The sequence below is a fragment of the Sapajus apella genome, unplaced genomic scaffold (assembly GCF_009761245.1).
Source record: "Sapajus apella isolate SASKATOON/1434 unplaced genomic scaffold, GSC_monkey_1.0 scaffold42, whole genome shotgun sequence".
Classification (NCBI taxonomy): domain Eukaryota; kingdom Metazoa; phylum Chordata; class Mammalia; order Primates; family Cebidae; genus Sapajus; species Sapajus apella.
The window spans coordinates 18,910,909-18,932,680 of NW_022436982.1; the positions used below are offsets into that span (position 1 = coordinate 18,910,909).

The 21,772-nt window shown below is 37.8% G+C and overlaps 1 protein-coding gene and 1 long non-coding RNA gene across 2 annotated transcripts; one reads left to right on the plus strand and one right to left on the minus strand.

The window, feature by feature from the left end:
- Positions 1-762: 762 nt before the first annotated feature.
- Positions 763-20,947, minus strand: LOC116566146. The gene is made up of 2 exons (XR_004275755.1): positions 20,910-20,947; positions 763-846 (listed from the first exon to the last, which is right to left on the minus strand). It is a non-coding gene; the product is annotated as an uncharacterized LOC116566146 (long non-coding RNA).
- On the plus strand, positions 4,280-7,556 carry CER1 (cerberus 1, DAN family BMP antagonist). Its single transcript, XM_032300172.1, has 2 exons — positions 4,280-4,786; positions 6,900-7,556. Exons 1-2 carry the CDS (start codon positions 4,280-4,282, stop codon positions 7,194-7,196), a joined length of 804 nt encoding a protein of 267 aa, XP_032156063.1. The 3' UTR covers positions 7,197-7,556.
- Positions 20,948-21,772: the final 825 nt, after the last annotated feature.

Below are 21,772 nucleotides of genomic sequence, written 5' to 3' on the forward strand. Positions count from 1 at the left end.
GCATCAGTGCCTTGAAGTGGAAATGGGGATTTTTTTGTCTGCAGTTACACCATTTGATATTTGTCCTTTTCCACTGGTCACACATTTTGGTATCTTTGGGTGACAATTTTAAAAGATTGAATAAAGAAACTGACAGCAATGGTTCTCTCCATGGCAAGGACAGGCAGCCTGAGGTGGAGCCAGAGCAAGAACAACCTTTCATTGTGCATTGTTTTGTGTGTTATTTAAATTTTTTGTTACTATGTGTATTTATTACCTACTCAAAAATAAGAGAAATGTACTGCACCATGTCTACAGTGCTTCCTTGAATTCAACAAATATTTATTATTAAATAAAATTAGCTCAGAGAAAGCATACAGTTCACTATGTCTTTGGGATTTGGATCTACCTGACAGTCCCTGATTAGTACAGGAATGATGCCTGCCTAAATTTTCTTTTTGTTGTTGTTGTTTGAGACAGAGTCTCCCTCTGTCTCCCAGGCTGGAGTGCAGTGACGCAATCTCGGCTCACTGCAACCTACGCTTCCCAGGTTCAAGCGATTCTCCTGCCTCAGCCTCCCGAGTAGCTGGGATTACAAGTACCAGCCGCCACACCCAGCTAGTTTTTGTATTTTTAGTAGAGATGAGGTTTCACCATGTTGGCCAGGCTGGTCTCGAACTCCTGACCTCAAGTGATCCGCCCCGCCTCAGCCTCCCAAAGTGCTGGGATTACAGGTGTGAGCCACCATGCCTGGCCTAAATTTTCTTTGTAAAACTTATTTTGAACATAATAGGCTGTCCCTATAGATTGCAAAATCCACTAGACCTGAACCGGAACAAAGACACTGTCACTACTTATCTCCAGTTCCTAGCACAGAGCTGGCGTTCAGATATGCGCTGTGAGAATCAATGAATTAGTCCAGTCAAAGGAGCAGCTCTGTGGAATGCGGCTCTTCCTCACATGTTTCCAGGGAAAGGGGAGGAGGAAATCTACATTTTGAATAATTAATTAAATTGTTCATTAAAAGGTTTAAGGGGAAATCATATATCCTAATGTTCCCTTTTCCTTATTTCTTGGAAAATAAGAAAAAAGAGCCTGTCTTCTTTTGAGTTTAAAAAATAATCTAATCTTCCATGATGTGATTGCTATTCTGTGTTTTGAAAAGAGAGGTAGTGGTGAGGGAGTGGCATGTTTCCCACACAGATTGTCACTGAATCCTTCAACCAAATGTCCTTTTCCAGCTCTGAGTTTTCCTCTTTAACTCTACTGTCCATCCCCCACCTCAACACTGCCTCTCACCTTTTGTTGATTTAAGACAGGCTTTCAGGGAAGAACTTAGCCTCTCTGTTCGTCCTTGGAGAGTACCAGCCTTCTTTTTAACTGTCTTCTGAGAGTCTCTAAGACAGGCAGAAAATGTAGCTGTTGCTGTCTTCTCACAGGCACACTGGGGAGCTCTGAAAAGGAGACAAACCATCGCAACATGTCTTGAGTGGCGGGGCTCATGCCCTCTTTTCTTGTACATTTTGTAAAAGTGTCATATGAAAACATTTTTTAATTTTGGTATCTTCTTGAGGTCCTTTAGAGTTCCTGAAGATATCTTAGTGCCTAAGAAACCCAGGTCAAGTTGAAAACCATCAGATTATGCTGAGAGTCTGACTTGTAAATGGAAATGAATGGATTCTGGAATTGACCACTCTGGTTCTCATGCATGTCTAGGGTTGGCCCAGGAAGTGGGCTTAGCAGGCTTGGGCTCACTCATATACGCTCAGGCCTAGCCGTCCCTGTGGCATTTGGTAACAAGTGCACTAATAATTGGTGATTCTGTCTCCTCACGAAAGCTTCCTACTGTATCTGAGACCCCCTCCAGACCTACTTCCATTTCCATTTGGCTCATCCAAATTGGGAGGTAACCAGATGCCTGTATCAACGGAAGACCAACAGAGGCAGCATGTTTTAGCAAAAGCTACAAAATATTCATTTATGTTCTTAAGAGTAGATTATAATGTATTACATGATACACGTATTACATGTTATACATACATAATTATGCACACATAACGTATCGATGGCTTTAGAACTAATGAATAGATGTGGTGGTGAAAGGTGATAGTCATTGCCTTCGGCTGAAAAAGACAGAGGTTGGAGATAGGCTTATGTTTCATAGTTCCCATCTCAGAGGCTTGCCTTTGCTAGATGTACTTTTCAGGGGTAGTATTTACTAATGGGGGTAGGGAGAATATTTCAAGATACTTGCACATTTTTTCAAAATAAGTGACAGAACAGCAAAAAGATATTCTCTTTGAGTGATTTTTAAGTGGCACTTACAAGGACCAAAATTAGAATCAGATGAAGGGAAGTTTAGGACTACAGAAAAGTGAAAAATGGATAACCGACATTCCTATAGATGATTTTATATAATAAAGTTAGATGATGCATAATAAATACTACTAGGCTGTCTAACCTACTAGAGGGCAGGGACAAAGTTTCACTCATTTTTCAATCATCTACCAGTATCTAAAATGACTCTTAACACAAAAACTGAGTCTTCTACAAATTTCAGTTCAACAGGAATTATCTCAACTGTATTTTATGTTCAATAATTCCAGAGCCAAGCAAACTGAGACCTGAGATAGAATTTCTGAGATAGTCTTTAGTTTGGGGAAATACTAGATACTCTGATCGATAGCAGTGGAATTTCAGTTCCTGAAAAGTAACATTTAAAAGGTCTCAGGAAAGATATCATGGCTGGCTTCCACACCATATTTATACCAGGAGGCCTAGGGACTGGCCCTGGAAAGGCTATAGCATTCGATGGCTGAGGGTAATTAAGAAATTCAAATAGCAGCCAATTTAAAAAAATGTTGACATAGCACAGGGCCTGACACCTATAATCTAGGCACTTTGGGAGGCAGAGGCAAGAGGATGGCTTGAGGTCAACAGTTTCAGACCAGCTTGGACAACATAGTGAAAGAAAGCTTAATCAGTGTTGACAAAGAAGGGGGAACACGTTCCAGGACTATTTGTGTCACTGAAAGCAAGGAATATAGTGATTGAATTAAAAGGGGAGAAATAAAAGCAGATATTGCATTGCTTCCCAATGGAAATACTGTTTGAATCATGTGGTAGGCTGATTGGACTCCGTTCTGGGTTTCAGTTTTGTGGACATGTTTCTTTTTGTATCCTAGGCTGATTCATGATAGTTTTGAATGATAGTTATTTTTAAATTTTCCCTTTGATTCCTGAAGATCCTTATTTGTCTCAATCTTTGTTTAGCCTGGCCATTAATTAGTGTAAAATAAGGGGAGATGATGTGGATTCAATAAGGTAAGAAACTCACTAGCCAACTTCATGCCCAAAGTTATCAAACCTGGTTCTTAGAATCCACGTTCTCATGTCTAGCTCTTTGTTTAAAGAAAAAAAATCGATAGGATGGCTGGAGGGAGACATTTCCCCGTCCTCACTGAGGACTGATGAGCTGTCAATCTACTACGTGGTATCCTGCTGAGAAATATGTGAACAATTGGAAGAGTTTATCTGATGACTGACCAGTTGTGAAATTTAGCACCCAGTAATTGATTCTTAATGTGAGAGGATTAACTTGGGAATTGTGAGTTTCTATGTGTGGAAAGGAGACTGTATTCCCTGAGTTATCATTCAAAAATCAATAACCCCAATTCACATGTAAGTAAGAGGCAATACATCCCTTGCTCAAAAAAATTAACATCCTTCTAGCTCTTCCTTTCTCTTCCTTACAATTTTGATATACTTCTTTGCGTGTGTGTGTGTGTGTGTGTGTGTGTGTGTGTGTGTGTGTGTGTATAGCCTTCCTAAAGACCTGGGCTTTTTCCAAATGTCTAATTGTTATCCACTATACTTCTCTCACAGCAACATATCTTGTCTACTCTATTCCAGCACGATGCAGATGCACAGCAAATGTGAGTTGACTCTAGTCCTTCTGACAACAGCCATGGGAAATTTAGGCAAAGAATATGTTGTTTTTGCTAATACTGCTCTTTAAGCCTCAGACACAGCTGAACTTTCAGCTAATTACCCCCTGGGTCCCAGGCTTTCACTGGGACCTTTTAAAGTACACAAAACCGAAGTGAAGGCAGGAGGCCATTAGCACTACATAATTCAAGCAAACAATAAATGTGTTTGCTCTACAGGCTACTGACCACCTGGCTTCCCATCCCACCAGTCAGGTTATCTATATATACAAATTCCTTGTTCCCAGTCCTGCAGGAATGAGCCTCTCCTTTGGGTTGTGTTATTTACAAAAGAAGCTTGGACTCCTGACAGCATGCATCTCCTCTTATTTCAGCTGCTGGTACTCCTGCCTCTAGGAAAGGCCACACGGCACCAGGATGGCCACCAGAACCAGAGTTCTCTTTCCCCTGTACTCCTACAGGGGAATCAAAGAGAGCTCCCTGCAGGTAACCATGAGGAGGCTGAGGAAAAGCCAGATCTGTTTGTTGCAGTGCCACACCTTGTAGGCACCAGCCCTGCGGGGGAAGACCAGAGGCAGAGAGAGAAGATGCTGTCCAGATTTGGCAGGTTCTGGAAGAAGCCTGAGAGAGACATGCGCCCATCCAGGGACTCAGATAGTGAGCACCTCCCACCTGGGACCCAGTCCTTCATCCAGCCAATAGATGGGATGAAAATGGAGAAGTCTCCTCGTGGGGAAGAAGCCAAGAAATTCTGGCACCACTTCATGTTCAGAAAAAGTCCGGCTTCTCAGGGGGTCATCTTGCCCATCAAAAGCCATGAAATACACTGGGAGACCTGCAGGACAGTGCCCTTCAGCCAGGTATGTAGTCTGAGGGGAGAGCAGATAAGGGTTTGCAGGTGGTAGTGGACAGCTGGGATGGATGGAGAGTAGGAGAAAAGGCTGTCGGGAGCCAGAGTCTAGCTTAACTACAGATTTGGTCCTTGGGCATTTATCGTAGGATTCGGCAAAGGTCAAGTTTTCGTCTAATCTTTCCATTTTTTTTTCTTGGCATTCTGGAAATGCTGCAAGAATGTTATAAGGATACTGTCAATATCAGTCATCATTCACATTGAAGACACAGAGCTTTGTTTTATTTATTTATTTTTGCACTGGAGGTGATCTACTCAAAGAGGTAAATCATACTGTACCCTCAGTTAGGAAACTGAGAATTTAGAGTAATCACCAGAACTCCTCTGTAGCTATCTTTCTGCACTCTATTAGTATGTAGATGAGCAGGTCAACTCCCTTTGTTGATGAGGTGGGGTTCATTGGACTCCTCCCCAAACATTCTCATATCCGTTTACCATGGTCTTAATCCCCACATTTCATACTTAACTACTTTATAGGCTTATGAGGGGCTTCTTTAATAGCTTGTTAAAGCTATATCACAACCTCAAAGTATGTTGAAGTTCTCAGGCAAAAGTTATCATCTCATTTCTAGTATTACAATAGCAAAAAAAAAGATTTTGTTTAACTTATTTTCTCATACGAGCTTTCAAAAAAATCAATCTTGATGTGAGATCATATTTCCTCCCCTTAGAAGTACCTTTCTCCTGATTCATGTTGTGTTGGCTGATTCGCAGTTATTATGATCAATTCCTTGCTATTAAGACACAGGGGCATCCTACTGTCCACTTCCTCCAGTTCTGGCAATATCTACATTCCAAATGTTAAATTAAAATTGAGAGCTTGCATCAGACCCTTAAACATGAAGATATTGAACCAAAAACAATGCAGGGTAGAGTAAAATTTTTCCAGTCCAGTAATGCTACCCAGTAATGCTTATTGCAAGCAGTCGTATAGGGCAATTGACTCTGCAAGGCAGTTAAGTATTCTGCCAGAAAAGGCAAGGATATGTAGCAATGACAAGTCAATTATCAAATAATAATGACTACTCTGTTGGCCACGTACAATTAGAAAATTACTCATAAGAATCAGGCAATCAAATTTCCTTTGAAATCCTTCTTTTGAATGCTATTGCTAATTAAATTAAAATTAAGATGTTTGACTCTTACGTATTTTGAAAGGAACATAAAGCTAGGTGATTGGCGTTATGAGAGGTAAAGGTGATGTAATGCACAATGATTTGCAGGCATACGCATTGCAACTCTGTTTGCACAGAACTTCATAGACTTGAATGTACTGCAGGTATTGCAAAATAGGATAGAATTAAAACTGTAGTGTTCTGATCTACAATCAATTTAACAAATATGTGTTGGGAGCCTACTATGCACAAAGTACTGTGAGGAATAAAAAGGTAAGGCATGTGCTGGTGCAATGGCTCACGCCTGTAATCCCAGCACTTTTGGAGGCCAAGGTGGGCGGATCACAAGGTCAGGAATTTGAGACCAGCCTGGTCAATGTGGTGAGACCCCATCTCTACTAAAAAAAAAAAAAAAAAAAAAAACTTAGCCAGGCATGGTAGCACATGCCTGTAATCCCAGCTACTCAGGAGGCTGTGGCAGGAGAATTGCTTGAACCTGAGAAGCAGAGGTAGCAGTGAGCCGAGATCACAACACTGCACACTCCAGCCTGGGCGACAGAGTGAGACTCCATTTCAAAAAAAAAAAAAAAAAAAAAGTAGGGCACATTACTTAAATAAGATAATTACCATTAGAATTTTTCAATTGCTTATATCCAATTAGACAAAATTTCTCAAAATTCTGCACTAATAGTGTAGAGTAAAATATTTTTATGTTTACTTAGGGATTTCCTAAAGGCTAATATAGTAATTTACTCAATGAAGTTTAATTGAGGTGGTTCTATGTCCTTATACATACCATCACTTGGATATTGCAAATTGTGTCCAAAATTGGAAAGCTTTGAGATTTTTAGTGCAAATTATCCTCAGATTTACAGTTCATAGCTTCTGCATTATGCGTGTTAAAGACATAATTCAAAATAACGTCATGGAAATGTGTTTGCTTTTTAGACTATAACCCATGAAGACTGTGAAAAGGTAGTTATTCAAAACAACCTTTGCTTTGGGAAATGTGGGTCTGCTCATTCTCCTGGAGCTGCACAGCCCTCTCGTACCTTCTGCTCTCACTGCTTACCTGCCAAGTTCACCATGATGCACTTACCACTGAACTGCACTGGACTTTCCTCCGTAATCAAGGTGGTGATGCTGGTGGAGGAGTGCCAGTGCAAGGTGAAAACTGAGCATGGAGATGGGCACTTCCTACATGCTGGCACCCAGGATTCCTTTATCCCAGGAGTTTCGACTTAAAGAGCTATCCCACTATTATTACCTTTGAAAAGCAAAACCACAACAGCAAAGATGCTGATTATTCAGTCTGAAAATGCTAAGTGGGTATATAATATTTTCAGGAAAAGATGGCTTGAAAAGGAGTTTTAAGATAGCATGATAGAGGAAATGTTATTAGTCTAGTTATTGGTACATGTTTGGGACCTTGTCTCATTTCTGCCACTAACTGGCCATAGAATGTTAAGTTGTAAAATCTTTCTCCAACTAAATATTTTCGTCTATAAATGAGGGACTCTACCTAGATGATTACTAAAATGCTTTCCACTACTAATATTCCGTGATGTATTTTCTCCAGGTTTGGGTAAAAGCCCTCTATCTAAAGAAGGAAAAGAAATAAATGAAATAAAAATTGGCTTCTTTGATAGCGTGTCAAATCATCAGCAAGCAAACAAGCAAGATAGAGAGGAAGGAAGGAAGGAAAGAATGAAGGAAGGAGGGAAGGAAGGAAGGAAGAAAGGAAGGAAGGAAGGAAGGTAGGTGAAATATTATTAGAAAAGAGTCTTGACCAGTTGCGGTGGCTCATTCCTGTAATCCCAGCACTTTGGGAGGCCGAGGTGGTGGATCACCTGAGATCAGGAGTTTGAGACCAGCCTGGCCAACATTGTGAAACCCCCGTTTCTACTTAAAATACAAAGAATTAGCTGGGTGTGGTCGCAGACGCCTGTAATCCCAGCTACTCTGGAGGCTGAGGCAGGAGAATTGCATGAACCCGGGAGGCAGAGGTTGCAGTGAACGGAGATCATGCCATTGTATTCCAGCCTGGGCGATAGAGTGACACTTTGTCTCAAAAGAAAAAAAAAAAAAAAAGATTCTCATAGTTACCTTTGCAACCCAAGCAGTGTTTTATTTGACTTCTATCAGACGATTAAGTCTTTCTGTAGATGTATGGAGTAACTTGCTTGATTGCCTCCTTTTTAAAAATACTCCTCATATAAAGTACTTAATGTCAGCTCTCTGACTTTGAAGAAGGAACAGTGATGCTACTTTTAGTCGTTAACATAGGGACGAGGAACAATCACTGGTAGCCAAACAAGTACCTATGTTATGAGAAAGGAAAAATATATGACCACTATCAGGTTTAAAGATCAATCCAGAGATGCTAATGAAAGTAACTCAAAAAAATTCAATCTTCAGTCTTCAGGTGAAATGATTTACTCACATGCATTTTGAATTAGGTAGTAAGGTTTCTATGTTTGAATGACTGCTTTTTGCTATTTAATAAAACGTTGTATTGTAAATTTTATTCGGCAAATGCCAAAATAACAAGTTCTGAACATATTCTAAATATTTTAATGCATTAAATTTTAGTATATGAAGCATTCTGGAAAATGTTCTTATATTTTTCCCTTGTTTGTTTCATGTCATAATTTAAAGGTACTATGGGGAGATTACCTAGCTCGAAGCATTTCTGGAATATCTTCATAGGCTTAAGCCACTGGCCCAAGGTTTTCTTCTGATCTCTAAGAAGCCTTCTGTTTAAGTCTCTCAATCACCTCTCTCCTGCCTGTATGAATTTTTACACATATATGGTACAGAACTGCCTTTTCCCAGCCAGACTACTTTCTCTATAATGTTCAAATTTTTATTTTAAAAAATTACTCTAATAATTAGGTTTCATTTACTTTCAGTACACACATTTTTCAGAATAACTGGGAAAAATAAATCAATTTATATTTTAATTCTATTCCTCTTTAATCACACCATTTAGCATGGTATTACAAAGAAGCAAATGCATTTGTATTTAGTGTATATTTTGCAACACATCAACATGAATATGAGTTACACAGACACACGTGGCATTTACACTGGAATATATTATTATACCCTTTGGTGGTCAAAGGCAACCTACTTGGCCAAGATATAGACATAAGGATAAAATTGTTAAGCATTAATGATATCTCAGTTGGTCAATATATTTTGGTGCCAAAAGCTATCAAACAGCTGTCATGATTGCAATTGCCTGACTCTGATTATGTAAACCTATCTCTGCCAATTAGACTCTCCTTCACCTCCTTACATACTTCTAAAATCTCTTTCATCTATCCTTGCAAATAAACGCTCAAGCCCAAATCTCAAACAGCTATCTGTTTTATTCAAATTTTGGTCTGCTCTTCCCTTGCACATATGTTCTAGATGGGATAGTTGATAGTTGTATCAAACTTTACATTCATAGAATAATTTCATGAAATGCAACAAAATGGCTCATATTCAGTCATTTTTACTTATTAAAAAAGGCAATTTGCAGTGGTTCAGTATAATATCTAGAAGCATAAGAAACCAAGAAGAACACAAGTATTGAACATTTATTAGGTGCCAGATACTATGCTGTCTTTTACAAAAAGTAAACAATTTAATCCTCACAAAAACCATATAAGGTAGCTAATCACCATATTTTTGGGGTAAGAAAAGCAAGCCTTATATTTAGTGTATATTATGCAACACATAATAAAGAGTATCAGCAATTTGCCTAAGAGCATTTGGAGAATATTTTCTATTTTGGAATAAAATATTTACTCATTTGTTCTTTGTCAGTTTATATTGAACTCTTCTAGGTCTCTTGCCTTTAGGCCTCAGAGCTAATTTCTTTTTACTTCCTATCTAGTTCATGTATCTGAAGAATACTGACGTTATATCTCAAAAGAGAAATCCTCTCTAGGTCAAGTTATCAGCCACATATTTCCTTGACTCAGTTGGTCCTCATGGCATGCGTTTTCATAAATCTTGGTCTCATTTTCCTTTCATATAAAATAAGGCTGGTAATAACTACCTCAAAATTATCGTGATGATCAAGTGTACATAACAGCACTTCAGAGAACTTCAGATCCTATAAAACTACAAGGGATTAATTTATTCTTCTTCATTCAGACTTCCTATTTTTTAATTTGTTTTGAGAAATGGAAAAGGCACAGAAAAGTGCAAAGCATAACATTAAGCTGAAATTCCCATCACCAAAATAAATAATTACTATTTTGTCATCTTTTGCTTCTAGTCTATTTTTGTAATAAGCCATTTCAGATATAAGTAAAGTTCCTTCCAACCACCATGCTGAGTCTCATTCCACAAGCCTTTGCCTATAAAACACACCACCCCTAAAAATTCCTGCTTATACTTTCACTTCCCTTTTATGTTTTTACAAACTTATGTGCACTTCCATAAACAATATGTAATATTATTTTGTATATGCACCACTTCATTCAGCATATATTTCTTTGTCCACCAACGATATACAAGATACAGCTCTGGGTGCCATGAATACAAAAAGGGAGCAAGTCAGACAAGATCACTCTATTGGCGCAGACATGGAATTTGAAAATCAATCAATGCATCAATCAATCAACTCAAAGGGAAAAATACCAGATGGCTATAAGTGGTATGCAAATAATTAAAATATGCTAAGGATTGATTAGATTGAGTGGTCTCTGAGATGGTGACATTCAAGCTATGTGCTTTGAATTACGTACATAATATTCTCTATTAATTGTTAAGCTGGGTGCAGTGGCTCACGCCTGTAATCCCAGCACTTTGGGAGGCCGAGGTGGGCGGATCACCCGAGGTCGGGAGTTCAAGATCAGCCTGACCAACATTGAGAAACCCCGTCTCTGCTAAAAATACAAAAAAAATTAGCCAGGCGTGGTGGCACATGCCTGTAATCCCAGCTACTTGGGAAGCTGAAGCAGGAGAATCGCTTGAACCCAGGAGGTGGAGGTTGCAGTGAGCTGAGATCGTGCCATTGCACTCCAGACTCGGCAACAAAAGTGAAGCCCCATCTCCAAAAAAAAAAAAAAAAAAAAAAGAATTATATACATAATAGCCTGTATTAATTGTTTTATAATGGCATTTTTCACCACACATGATTCTTGTTTGTTTTTACAGTTTTTAGAGATTTTTCCTATATATATATTTTATCTCTATTCTAGAAAGTAAGTATTCCTTACAGGGAGTAGTTAACCTAGCTTTGATACTTTATTTTCTCAATCTGCACAATTTCTTTAACCTGTCAATTTAATTCCTAAATAAAACTTTTATTTATCCTCTGAATTTTTACAGATAATTTATTCTATGCAAGACACTGTGCTAAGAACCTTGGGATATTCAAAGACAATTAAGATACTTTTCATGCCACCCTGGAGTTTACAATGTAGTAGCAGCGATAATGTATGCAAATTTTAAGGCAATGATAATAGTGCTTTTATAAGAACTACTAACTATTGAGTTCTTACTATGTGCTCAGATGCTTACAGGCACACACTATTATGCCTGGCTACTTTTTGTATTTTTAGTAGAGACAGTGTTTCACCGTGTTGACCAGGCTGATCTCGAACTCCTGACCTCAAGCTATCCATCTGCTTTGGCCTCCCAAAATTCTGGGATTACAGGCATGAGGCGCTGTACCCGACTCACTTTTTAATGTATCATTATTTACCTGTCTTATCTTTCCTTCTAGATTATAAACTCCTTAACGGCAAGTCTTTATATAATAACTTATGTATACCTTAACAAAGTATGCATCTTTAATACTCTTCTGTTCCTAATACAATGTTGCATGTTTTATATTTAAGTACATAAACATATACACATATACATAAAACATGATTTTAATGTTTTACAAGGGGTAAGTGCTCAATACATGTAAGCCTAACGAATGAATTTTGGGAGCCACTCTTAGAAGGTTAGGCTAGTGTATGTACTGTGGGAAGCTTTGAATAGCAGCCAACACGTTTTAAGAATGTATGGGGAGTTTTTGAGCAGACTGGACAGAGTATGAGCTATTTTTCTCTTTGAGATGGAGTCTTGCTCTGTTGTCCAGCCTAGAGTGTAGTGGCACGATCTCAGCTCACTGCAGCCTCTGCCTCCTGGGTTCAAGGGATTCTCCTGCCTCAGCCTCCTGAGTAGCTGGGATTACAGGTATGCACCACCACGCTCAGCTACTTTTTGTATTTTTAGTAGAGACGGGGTTTCGGCATGTTGTCCAGGCTGGTCTTAAACTCCTGACCGCAGGTAATCCGCCTGCCTCGACCTCCCAAAGTGCTGGGATTACAGGTGTGAGCTACCACGCCTCTCTGGTATGGGTTTATAAGAGCAGTTTCAGAGGAGCTCATGAACCACCTGGCGTGTACACAAATGTGTGCATGGGCATACTTCAGGGGAGAAGGTCTGAAATTTTGACGAGCCTTTCAAACATTTTCATGAGCCAAACATTTTACCAGTAGGTATAATAAGTGGAAGAGAAAGCCTGGAGTCCAGCTGAGCCAGAGAACTGGAAGAAACCTTTGAAATCATGTGCATAAACCTCTTCATCTGGATCTCAGAAAAGTTGGGTTTCTATTTTGAGAACAGAGGATGAATTTTAAATAGACATTAGTGGGTCCTCTTCACCTTGTTGAATCTAATATCCACATGCAGGAGTTCACAGAAGTGAAATGAGTGAGTAATAGTACCCTGGGCAAAGGAATGGACTTTCCTGTAATACTAGTTTTCCAAAGCAAGGCCTCATTTATCCACCCACATGTCCAGGGGAGAGTCAGATTTTCATTTCGTTGCTTCCCTTCCTCTTACTCTGTTTTGTTCTTCCTCCTTTCTCCCAAAAGAAACACTCACCAGGGACCCACCTATGGGTGGCGACTTGGTTAATAAAGTTTTTCAAGGAAATATGACAACTTGTTTGCCAGCTAAGGGAAACACGCCTCTTTCATGTCTCATATACAAAGAACAAGAATTTCCAATAAGTCACAATGACATTACTAAAAGGAAACCTGCATCCTGCCCAAAGCTAAGACAAGAAATACTTGAAAACTTAAATGGATAGACAGATCCAACATCCCACTCCAGCTCAAGTAAATCACTGAAAGCATGCCCTCTTCAAAAGGCCTGGGATCCATGAGATTTAATAGTGTCTTTGAGCCTTGAAAAATAATATCTTGGAGCTTTACAGGCTTATGAGAACATATTGTAAGCCTATCATTGAATGGGGTCCCAAATGTGCATATATGAGCAAAAAAAGACCCTATACCCAATTCTCCTGCTTGTCCTTAAAGGGGATTATAAGTCCTGTCATAGCTCTAAGAAAAACTACAAATTGGGTAGAATTTTCTTTGGCATTTACTTTTCCTGTTTCCTGCCTCTGGTCTCCCCCTTGGGCTCCCTTCTCTTTCTTACCCTCATTTCAGGATATTCAAATTATCTTTAATGCCTCTGGGGCTCCTAATTAAAGTCTACTCATCCAGCCAGACCACTGATGTGTTAATTTAATTATCATTTATTTAGAGTCTATTAAGTGTCAAGCACTGTGCCTATTGGAGTACTAAGATGGCTGACAGGCTCCTGCCCTAGAGAAGACAGAATTTTCCTGGCCAAGAGTTTGGGTTTAATTCTCTAGGCAACTGCTTCTGAACCTTGGCTGTGTATTAAAACTACCTATGAGCTTTTGAAATACAGACAGACTGTTCTAATGGGTGAAGATGGGAGTTTGCGGGTCAGCATGCATTAGTGTGTATATTTTTAAAGCTCCACAAGTGATTTTGCTGCAAGGTGAGATAATGGAGAGGTAGGGAATCACTGAAGAATTCTCATCACATGAATTCTGAACTCTTGCACAGATTTTTTTCTAGAAAGAAAATATTGTGCTGTTCTCCTAACCCTTTTTGATCCTCCTGTTATTTTCCATTGAAACTCTCTTCCAGGCTCTTTAGATTTCAGTTCTACACAATTTAAAAGTGACATTACTCCTACCCATTAACTTAATTGCATTTTTAGCTCAGAGGAAATAGGGTCTTTACCTATGTTGATTTTTCTCCTTAAAATAAGTTGCTCTTTAAACAATTTTCTAAATTGACATTAAATTATATGCATTTACTACTTATAACATATTGTTTTGAAGTAAATAACATTGTGAAATGACTAAATCCAGCTAGTAAACGTAACACATTACCTCACATAGTTACCATTTTTGTGGTGAGAACACTTTATACTTTCAGCATTTTTTCAGGAATATAATATACTGTTAACTGTATCACCATGTTATACAACAGATCTCTTGAATTATTCCTCCTAAGTGAAATTTTGTCTTTTGACCATGCTTCCCCAATATCCCCCAACCTGTCCCTAGTAACTATCCCAGCTCCTGGTAACCACCATTCTGCTACTTCTATAGGATCTTATTTTGTCTTAGATTTCACAGGAGTGAGGTTGTGCAGTACTTGTCTTTACATGCTTACCTTATTTCACCTAACATAGTGTCCTCCAGGTTCATCCATGTTGCTACAAATGACAGGATTTCCTTCCTTTTTAAGGCTGAATGGTATTCCATTGTGTTTACATCCACATTTTCTTTATCCATTCATTCACTGATGGACACTTAGCTTAATTCCATATTTTAGCGACTATAAATAATGTTGCAGTGAGCATAGGAATGTAGATATCTCTTTGACATCCTGATTTGATTTCCTTTAGATATATACCCAGTAGTGGACTGCTAGGTCATATGGTATTTCTGTTTGTAGTTTTTTAGGGAATCGCCACACTGTTTTTCATAGTGGTTATACTAATTTATATCCCCACCAATAGTGTGCCAGTTTTTCTACATCCTCACCAACACTTATCTTTCATCTTTTTGATAATAGCCATTTTAACAGGTGTGAGCTGATCTCGCACTATGATTTTAATTTGCACTTCCCTAATGATTAGGGATGTTGAGCATTTTTTCATATGTCTGTTGAAGATTTGTATATATAGTTTAGAGAAATGCCTATTCATATCCTTGGCCCATTTTTAAACTGGATGACAATAGTTTCCCCTTATCCACAGGGGATATTTTTCAAGACGCCCAGTGGATTCTTGAATCAGTAGATAGTATAGAACCCTATTTATACTATTTTTATAAGTTTGACAACCGAGATGGCTGCTAAGTGACTAATGGGAAGGTAGAACATACCACATGGCTATGCTGGAAACAGGGATGATTTCTATTCTGGGCAGTTGAAGCTAAACAGTGTAAGATTACATCACACTTCTCAGAATGGCACATGACTTAAAAATTATGCATTGATTATTTCTGAATTTTTCCATTTAATATTTTCAGACTGTGGCTGACCACAGGTAACTGAAACCACAGAAAACAAAAGCACAGATAAGAGGGGACTACTTTATTCATTTTCTTACTATTAAGTTGTTTGCATTCCTTACATATTTTGAGTATTACCCTTTAACAGATATGTATTTTGCAAATATTTTCTCCTATCCTGTAGGGGTTGTCTCTTCACTCTGTTGATTGCTCGGTTTCTATGCAGAAGCTTTTGTTTGATATAATCCCAGTTTTCTATTTTTGCTTTTGTTGCCTGTGCTTTTGGGGTCATATCCAAAATGAATCACTGCCCAGACCAATATCATCGACGTTTTTCTCACTTTTCTTCTACTAGTTTTATAGTTTCAGGTCTTACATTTAAGTCTTTAATCCATTTTGAGTCGATTTTTGTATGTGATATGAGATAAGGGCCTAATTTTATTTTTCTGCATGTGAATATCCAGTTTTCCCGACACCATTTACCTTTCGCCATTGTGTGTTCGTGGTGCCTTTGTCAAAAATCAGTTGGCTGTTCGTGCATGAATTTATTTCTGGCCTCTCTATTCTGCCTCACTTGTCCATGTGCCTATTTTTATGCCATACCATTAGGCTTTGGTTACTACACTTCGTAGCTTATTTTGAGGTCAAGCAGTGTGAGGCCTACAGCTTTACTCTCTTTGCTCAAGATTGCTTTAGCTATTTGGTGTCTTTTGAGGTTCCAGACAAATCTTAAGATTGTTTTTTCTATTTTGTGAAGAATGTCATTGGTATTTTGAGAGGAATTGTGTTGAGTCTGTGGATCTCTGGGGAGTATGGACATTTTAACAATATTAATTTTTCCAATTCACGAATATGGAATATTTCTCCATTTATTTTTCTTCTTCCAATTATTCATCAATGTTTTACAGTTTTCAATGTAGAAAATTTCACCTCCTTGGATAAATTTGTTCCTAAGTATTTTATTTTTGTGGTAGCTTTTTCAGATGCGATTGTTTTCTTGATTCCCTTTTTGGATAGTTTGTATAGCAATGCTATTGATTTTTGTATGTTGATTTGTATCCTGTGACTTTACTGAATTTGTTCATTAGTTCTAATGGCATTTTATGGAGTCTTTAGGGTTTTTTTAATATGTAAGATCACATCATCTGCAAACAAAAATCATATAATTTCTTCCTTTCCAATTTGGATGCCTTTATTTATCTTGCCTCATTTATGTGGCTAGGACCTCCAGTAATATATTGAGTAGAAGTGGTGAGAACGGGTATCCTTGCCTTGTTCCTGCTCTCTGGAGAAAAAGCTTTCAAATTTTCTCCGTTGAGTGTGATGTTAGCTGTGAATTTGTTAGGTATGGCCTTTATTTTATTAAGGTACATTCCTTATATGCCTAATATTTTGAGCGTTTTTTCATGAAAAGATGTTGAATTTTGTTGAATACTTTTTTACACCCAATGAAATCATCATATGGATTTGTCCTTCATTCTGTTATGTGTTATATTTATTGGTTTATGTATGTTGAACCATCCTTTTATTTCTGGGATAAATCAGCTTGATCATGGTGAATGATCTTTTTGATTTGCTGCTGAATTAGGTTTGTTAGTATTTTGTTGAGGATTTGTGCATCCATATAATTAGTGATATTGGCCTGTAGTTGTCTTTTCTTGTTGTGTTCTTATCTGACTTTGGTATCTGGGTAATGCTGGCCTCATAAAATGAGTTCAAAAGTAATTGTTCCATTTTGATTTTTTAGAAGAGTTTGAGAAGAGTTGTTATTAGTTCTTTAAACATTTGATAAAATTCAGCAGTGAAACCATCAGATCTTGGGCTTCTTTTTTTTTGATGGAAGACTTTCAAAAAATTATTTTATTGTAAGTTCTGGGATACATGTGCAGAGTGTGCAGGTTTGTTATATAGGTAAACATGTGCTATTGTGGTTTGTTGTACTTATCAACCCATCACCTAGGTATTAAGCTTCACATGCATTAGGTATTTATCCTGATGCTCTCCCTCCTCCTGCCCCCCCAAAACAGGTCCCACTGTGTGTTGTTCCCTGACGATATGTTCATATGTTCTCATTGTTCAGCTCCCACTATGAGTGAGAACATGCAGTATTTGGTTTTCTCTTCCTGTGTTAGTTTGCTGAGGATGGTGGCTTCCAGCTTCATCCATGTCCCTTTAAAGGACATGATCTCATTCCTTTTTATGGCTGCATAGTATTTCATGGTGTATATGTACCACATTTTCTTTATCCAGTCTGTTATTGATGGGCATTTGGGCTGGTTCCATGTCTTTGCTATTGTGAATAGTGCTGCAATAAATATACAAGTGCATGTATCTTTATAATAGAATGATTTATATTCCTTTGGGTATATAGTCAGTAATGGGATTGCTGGGTCAAATGTTATTTCTCATTCCAGATCCTTGAGGCAATAGTAAATAGCCTACCAACGAAAAAAGCCCAGGACCAGACAGATTCATAGCTGAATTATATGAGAGGTACAAAAAGAAGTTGGTACCATTTCTTCTGAAACTATTCCAAACAATTGAAAAGTAGGGACTTCTCCCTAATTCATTTTATGAGGCCAGCATCGATACCAAAAACCTGGCAGAGACACAACAGAAAGATAAAACTTCAGGCCAATATCCCTGATAAACATCAGTGCAAAAATCCTCAATAAAATACTGGCAAACCAAATTCAGCAGCCCATAAAAAGTTAATCCACCACAGTCAAGTTGGCTTCATCCCTGGGATGGAAGACTGGTTCAACATACACAAATCAATAAACATAATTCATCACATAAACAGAACTAATCACAAAAACCAGATGGGAGACTTTTTATTACCAATTCAACCTACTTATTCATTATGGGTCTGCCAAGATTTTGTATTTCTTTATAATTCAGTCTTGATGTGTTGTATGTGTCAAGAAATTTATCCATTCTTCCTAGATTATCCAATTTATTGCCATATAATTGCTCATAATAGACTCCTGTGATTGTGTATTTTTGCTGAATCAGTTGTAATATTTTCTTTCTAATTTGTGGTTGTATTTATTTGAGTCCTCTTTTTGTTTTTCTTAGTCTAGGTAAAGGTTTGTAGATTTTTAAAAAATCTTTTCCAAAAGCCAACTCAATATTGTTGATCTTTTCTATTGCTTTTAAGTTTTCATTTCATTTCATAATGCCCTGATCTTTATTATTTTCTTCGTTCTACTAACTTTGAGCTTTGTTTGTTTTTGTTTTATAATGTTGGGCTGTTTATTTAAGTTCTTGCTTCTTTTTTGAAGTAGGTGTTTATTTCTTTAAATTTCCCTATTAGAACAGTCTTTGCTGGATTCCATGTTGTGTCTTCGTTTCCATTTGTCTCAAGAAACTTTTTAAGTTTCATTTTAATTTTACCATTGGCCCATTGATTGTTCAGGATTATATTGTTTATTTTTCATGTCTTTGTGAATTTTCTGAAGTTTCCCCTGTTATTGATGTCTTTTTCTATCCCTTCAGTTTAGGTCTATGTGTGCCCTTATGATGAAGCGAGTTTCTTGTAGACAACATACCACTGGGTCTTGCTTTTTTAAATAACTTCAGCCACTCTCTGTTTTGTAATTGGATAATTTAATCCACATACATTCAATGTAATTATTGATTGTAAGAACTTACTACTGCTATTGTGTTAATTGTTTTCTAGGTCTTTTGTTTTTTCCTTCCTCACTTGTGGCTTTGTGGCTTCCTCACTTCCTTTGTGGCTAAGTGATTTTTTTTCTAGAGGTTTGTTTCAATTCCTTGCCTTTTGTCTTTTGTGCATCTACCATAGGTTTTTTTGCTTTGTGGTTAACATGAAGCTTACAAAAAACATTATGTAATTATAGTAGGTTATTTTAAGCTGATAAAAACTTAACTTTGATTGCAAAGCAAAACAAATCTTTACACTTTTACTCCACCCACCAACATTTTCAATTTTTTCATGTTACAGTTTACATCTTTTTGTACTGTATGTCTCTTGAGAAATTATTGTAGCTGTTATCATTTTTAATAGTTTTGAGTTTTTACCTTTATTCTAAAGATGTAAATGATTTTTCCACCGCTATTACAGTATTAGAGTAGAGATGGTCCTCAACTTACAATGATTTAACTAACCATTTTTTTTTTTACTTTCATGGTTTTATTGCGATATAACCTCATTGTAAGTTGAGGATCTTCTTATGACTTATGATGGGGTTGTGGGTTCTACAAAATGTGTGTTACTTTAGCCCTATTGCAAAGTCAATATATTGTAAGTCGAACTATTATTAGTTAGGGACTGTCTGCTATGTTGCTAGCATTAAATGCACTTTTAACCTGAAATATTTTTTACTTACAATGGGCATATCGTAATCTTATTATAATTTGGGGAGCATCTGTATTCTGATTTTGTGCACTATTACTAGTGAGTTTTATGCTTTTAGGCATTTTTGTGTTACTCATTGACATTCTTTTTTTTAAGCTTAAAGAACTTCTTTTAGCATTTCTTGTAAGACAAGTTTGGTTACAATAAACTCCCTCAGCTTTTGTCTGTCTGGGAAAGTATCTCTCCTTCATTTCTGAAAGACAGCATTGCTGGGGATATTATCCTTGATTGACAGGTTTTTTTTTCTTTCATATTTTGAATATATCATCCTACTCTTTCTTTGTGTGTAAGATTTCTGCTGAGAAGTCTCTGCTAGCTATATTGGAACTCCCTTATATGTTATTTGTGTCTTTTCTCTTGCTGCTATCAAGATCCTCTCTTTGTTTTGGATTTTGACAGTTTGATTATAATATGTCTTAGCACATTCTTATTTTGATTGAATCTGATTAGAAACCTTTGAGCTTCCTGTACCTGGATATATTTCTCCAGATTTGGAGAGTTTAACTCTATGATTTTTTTTAAACAAGCTTTCAGCTCTTTTATCTTACTCTTTAGTTCCTTTGACTAGAATATTTGCTGTTTTGATGTCCCACAATTCCCATAAGCTTTTCCATTCTGTTTTATTCTTTTTCTCCTAGAACTGCATAATTTCAAGTACTCTGTCTTAGAGTTCACAGATTCTTTCTTCTGCTTGATCAAGTCTATGATCTATTGCTCTATGTTGCATTTTTTATTTCATTGTATTTTTCACTTCTAGAATTTTGTTTGATTCTTTAAAATTATTTTAGTCTCTGTATTACATTTTTCATTCCGATCACTTGTTTTCCTCACTTCATTGCATTGATTCTCCGTTTTTGCAGTTTGTTGAGCTTCCTTAAAATGATTATTTTGAATTATTTGTCAAGCAGTTTATGCATTTTCATTTCTTTAGGGTCAGTAATTGACCCTTTATTTTGTTCATTTGTGATGTCATGTTTTCCTGATTATCATTATTATTTTTTTGAGATGGAGTTTTGATCTTGTCACCCGGGCTGGAGTGCAGCGGTGTGATCTTGGCTCACTGCAACCTCCGCCTCCCCAGTTCAAGTGATTCTCCTGCCTCAGCCTCCCAAGTAGCTGCGATTACAGGCATAAGTCACCATGCCCAGCTAATTTTTGTATTTTTAGTAAAGACAGGGTTTTACCATCTTGACCGGGATGGTCACAAACTTCTGACCTCAGGTAAGCCACCTACCTCAGCCTCCCAAAGTGTTGGGATTACAGGCATGAGCCACCATGTACAGCCTTTTCTTGATTATTCTTAATCCTTGTAGTCATGTGTTGATGTGTTTGCATTTGAAGAAGCATGTGCTTATTACAGTCTTCATAAACTGTTTCTTTTTTTGACAAAGTTCTACAGCAGACACACTGCTAGAGTGTACCAGAAGCCCAGGACAGATGCAGCTGGCATAGCAGGCTTCTGCCCTGCCAGAAATCCAGGTCCCACTGTGGCTGGTGCAGCTTTGCCTAAAGCCTGGGGCCAGCTGTGGTTGGTGCAGTGCTGGGGCACATCAGAAGCCTGAGGCCTGCTGCTGAGAGCTGTATGGAGCCCAGAACCACTAAAGTTAGCCTGATGGTGATAAAGAGATTGAGTCTACCATGCAAGCCTGAAACCTGGGGTATTACAGACCTGACTGGTGCTGAGACACATTCTGTAGATAATGGTCTTGTGTAAAAGACTGTGGGGAGGGGCAGTCTTCATGGTACTGAATTTTACAATTGTGGGTCCAGTGTTGGAGCCCAAGAGAATGTCCTAAGTTCACTCTCTTCTCTTTCCTGTAAGTGGACAGTATCTGTCTCTGTGCTCTGCTGCTTGGAGTTGGGAAGGGGTGACACAAGTAATGTAAACTGCTCTTTGTACCCTCTATCCTCTTCAATGCATCTTTTCTTATTATTGTGCTACAGTCAGGCACTGTGATCTCTTATCTATTTTTCTTAGCTCTTGTGAAGGTATTCCGTGGGTAGTTCTGTGTGGGTAGTTGTTCAAATTGATGTCTCTGTATGGGGACAATCACTGGAGAGTACTACTCTACCATCTTGCTCCATCCTTCTTCTAAG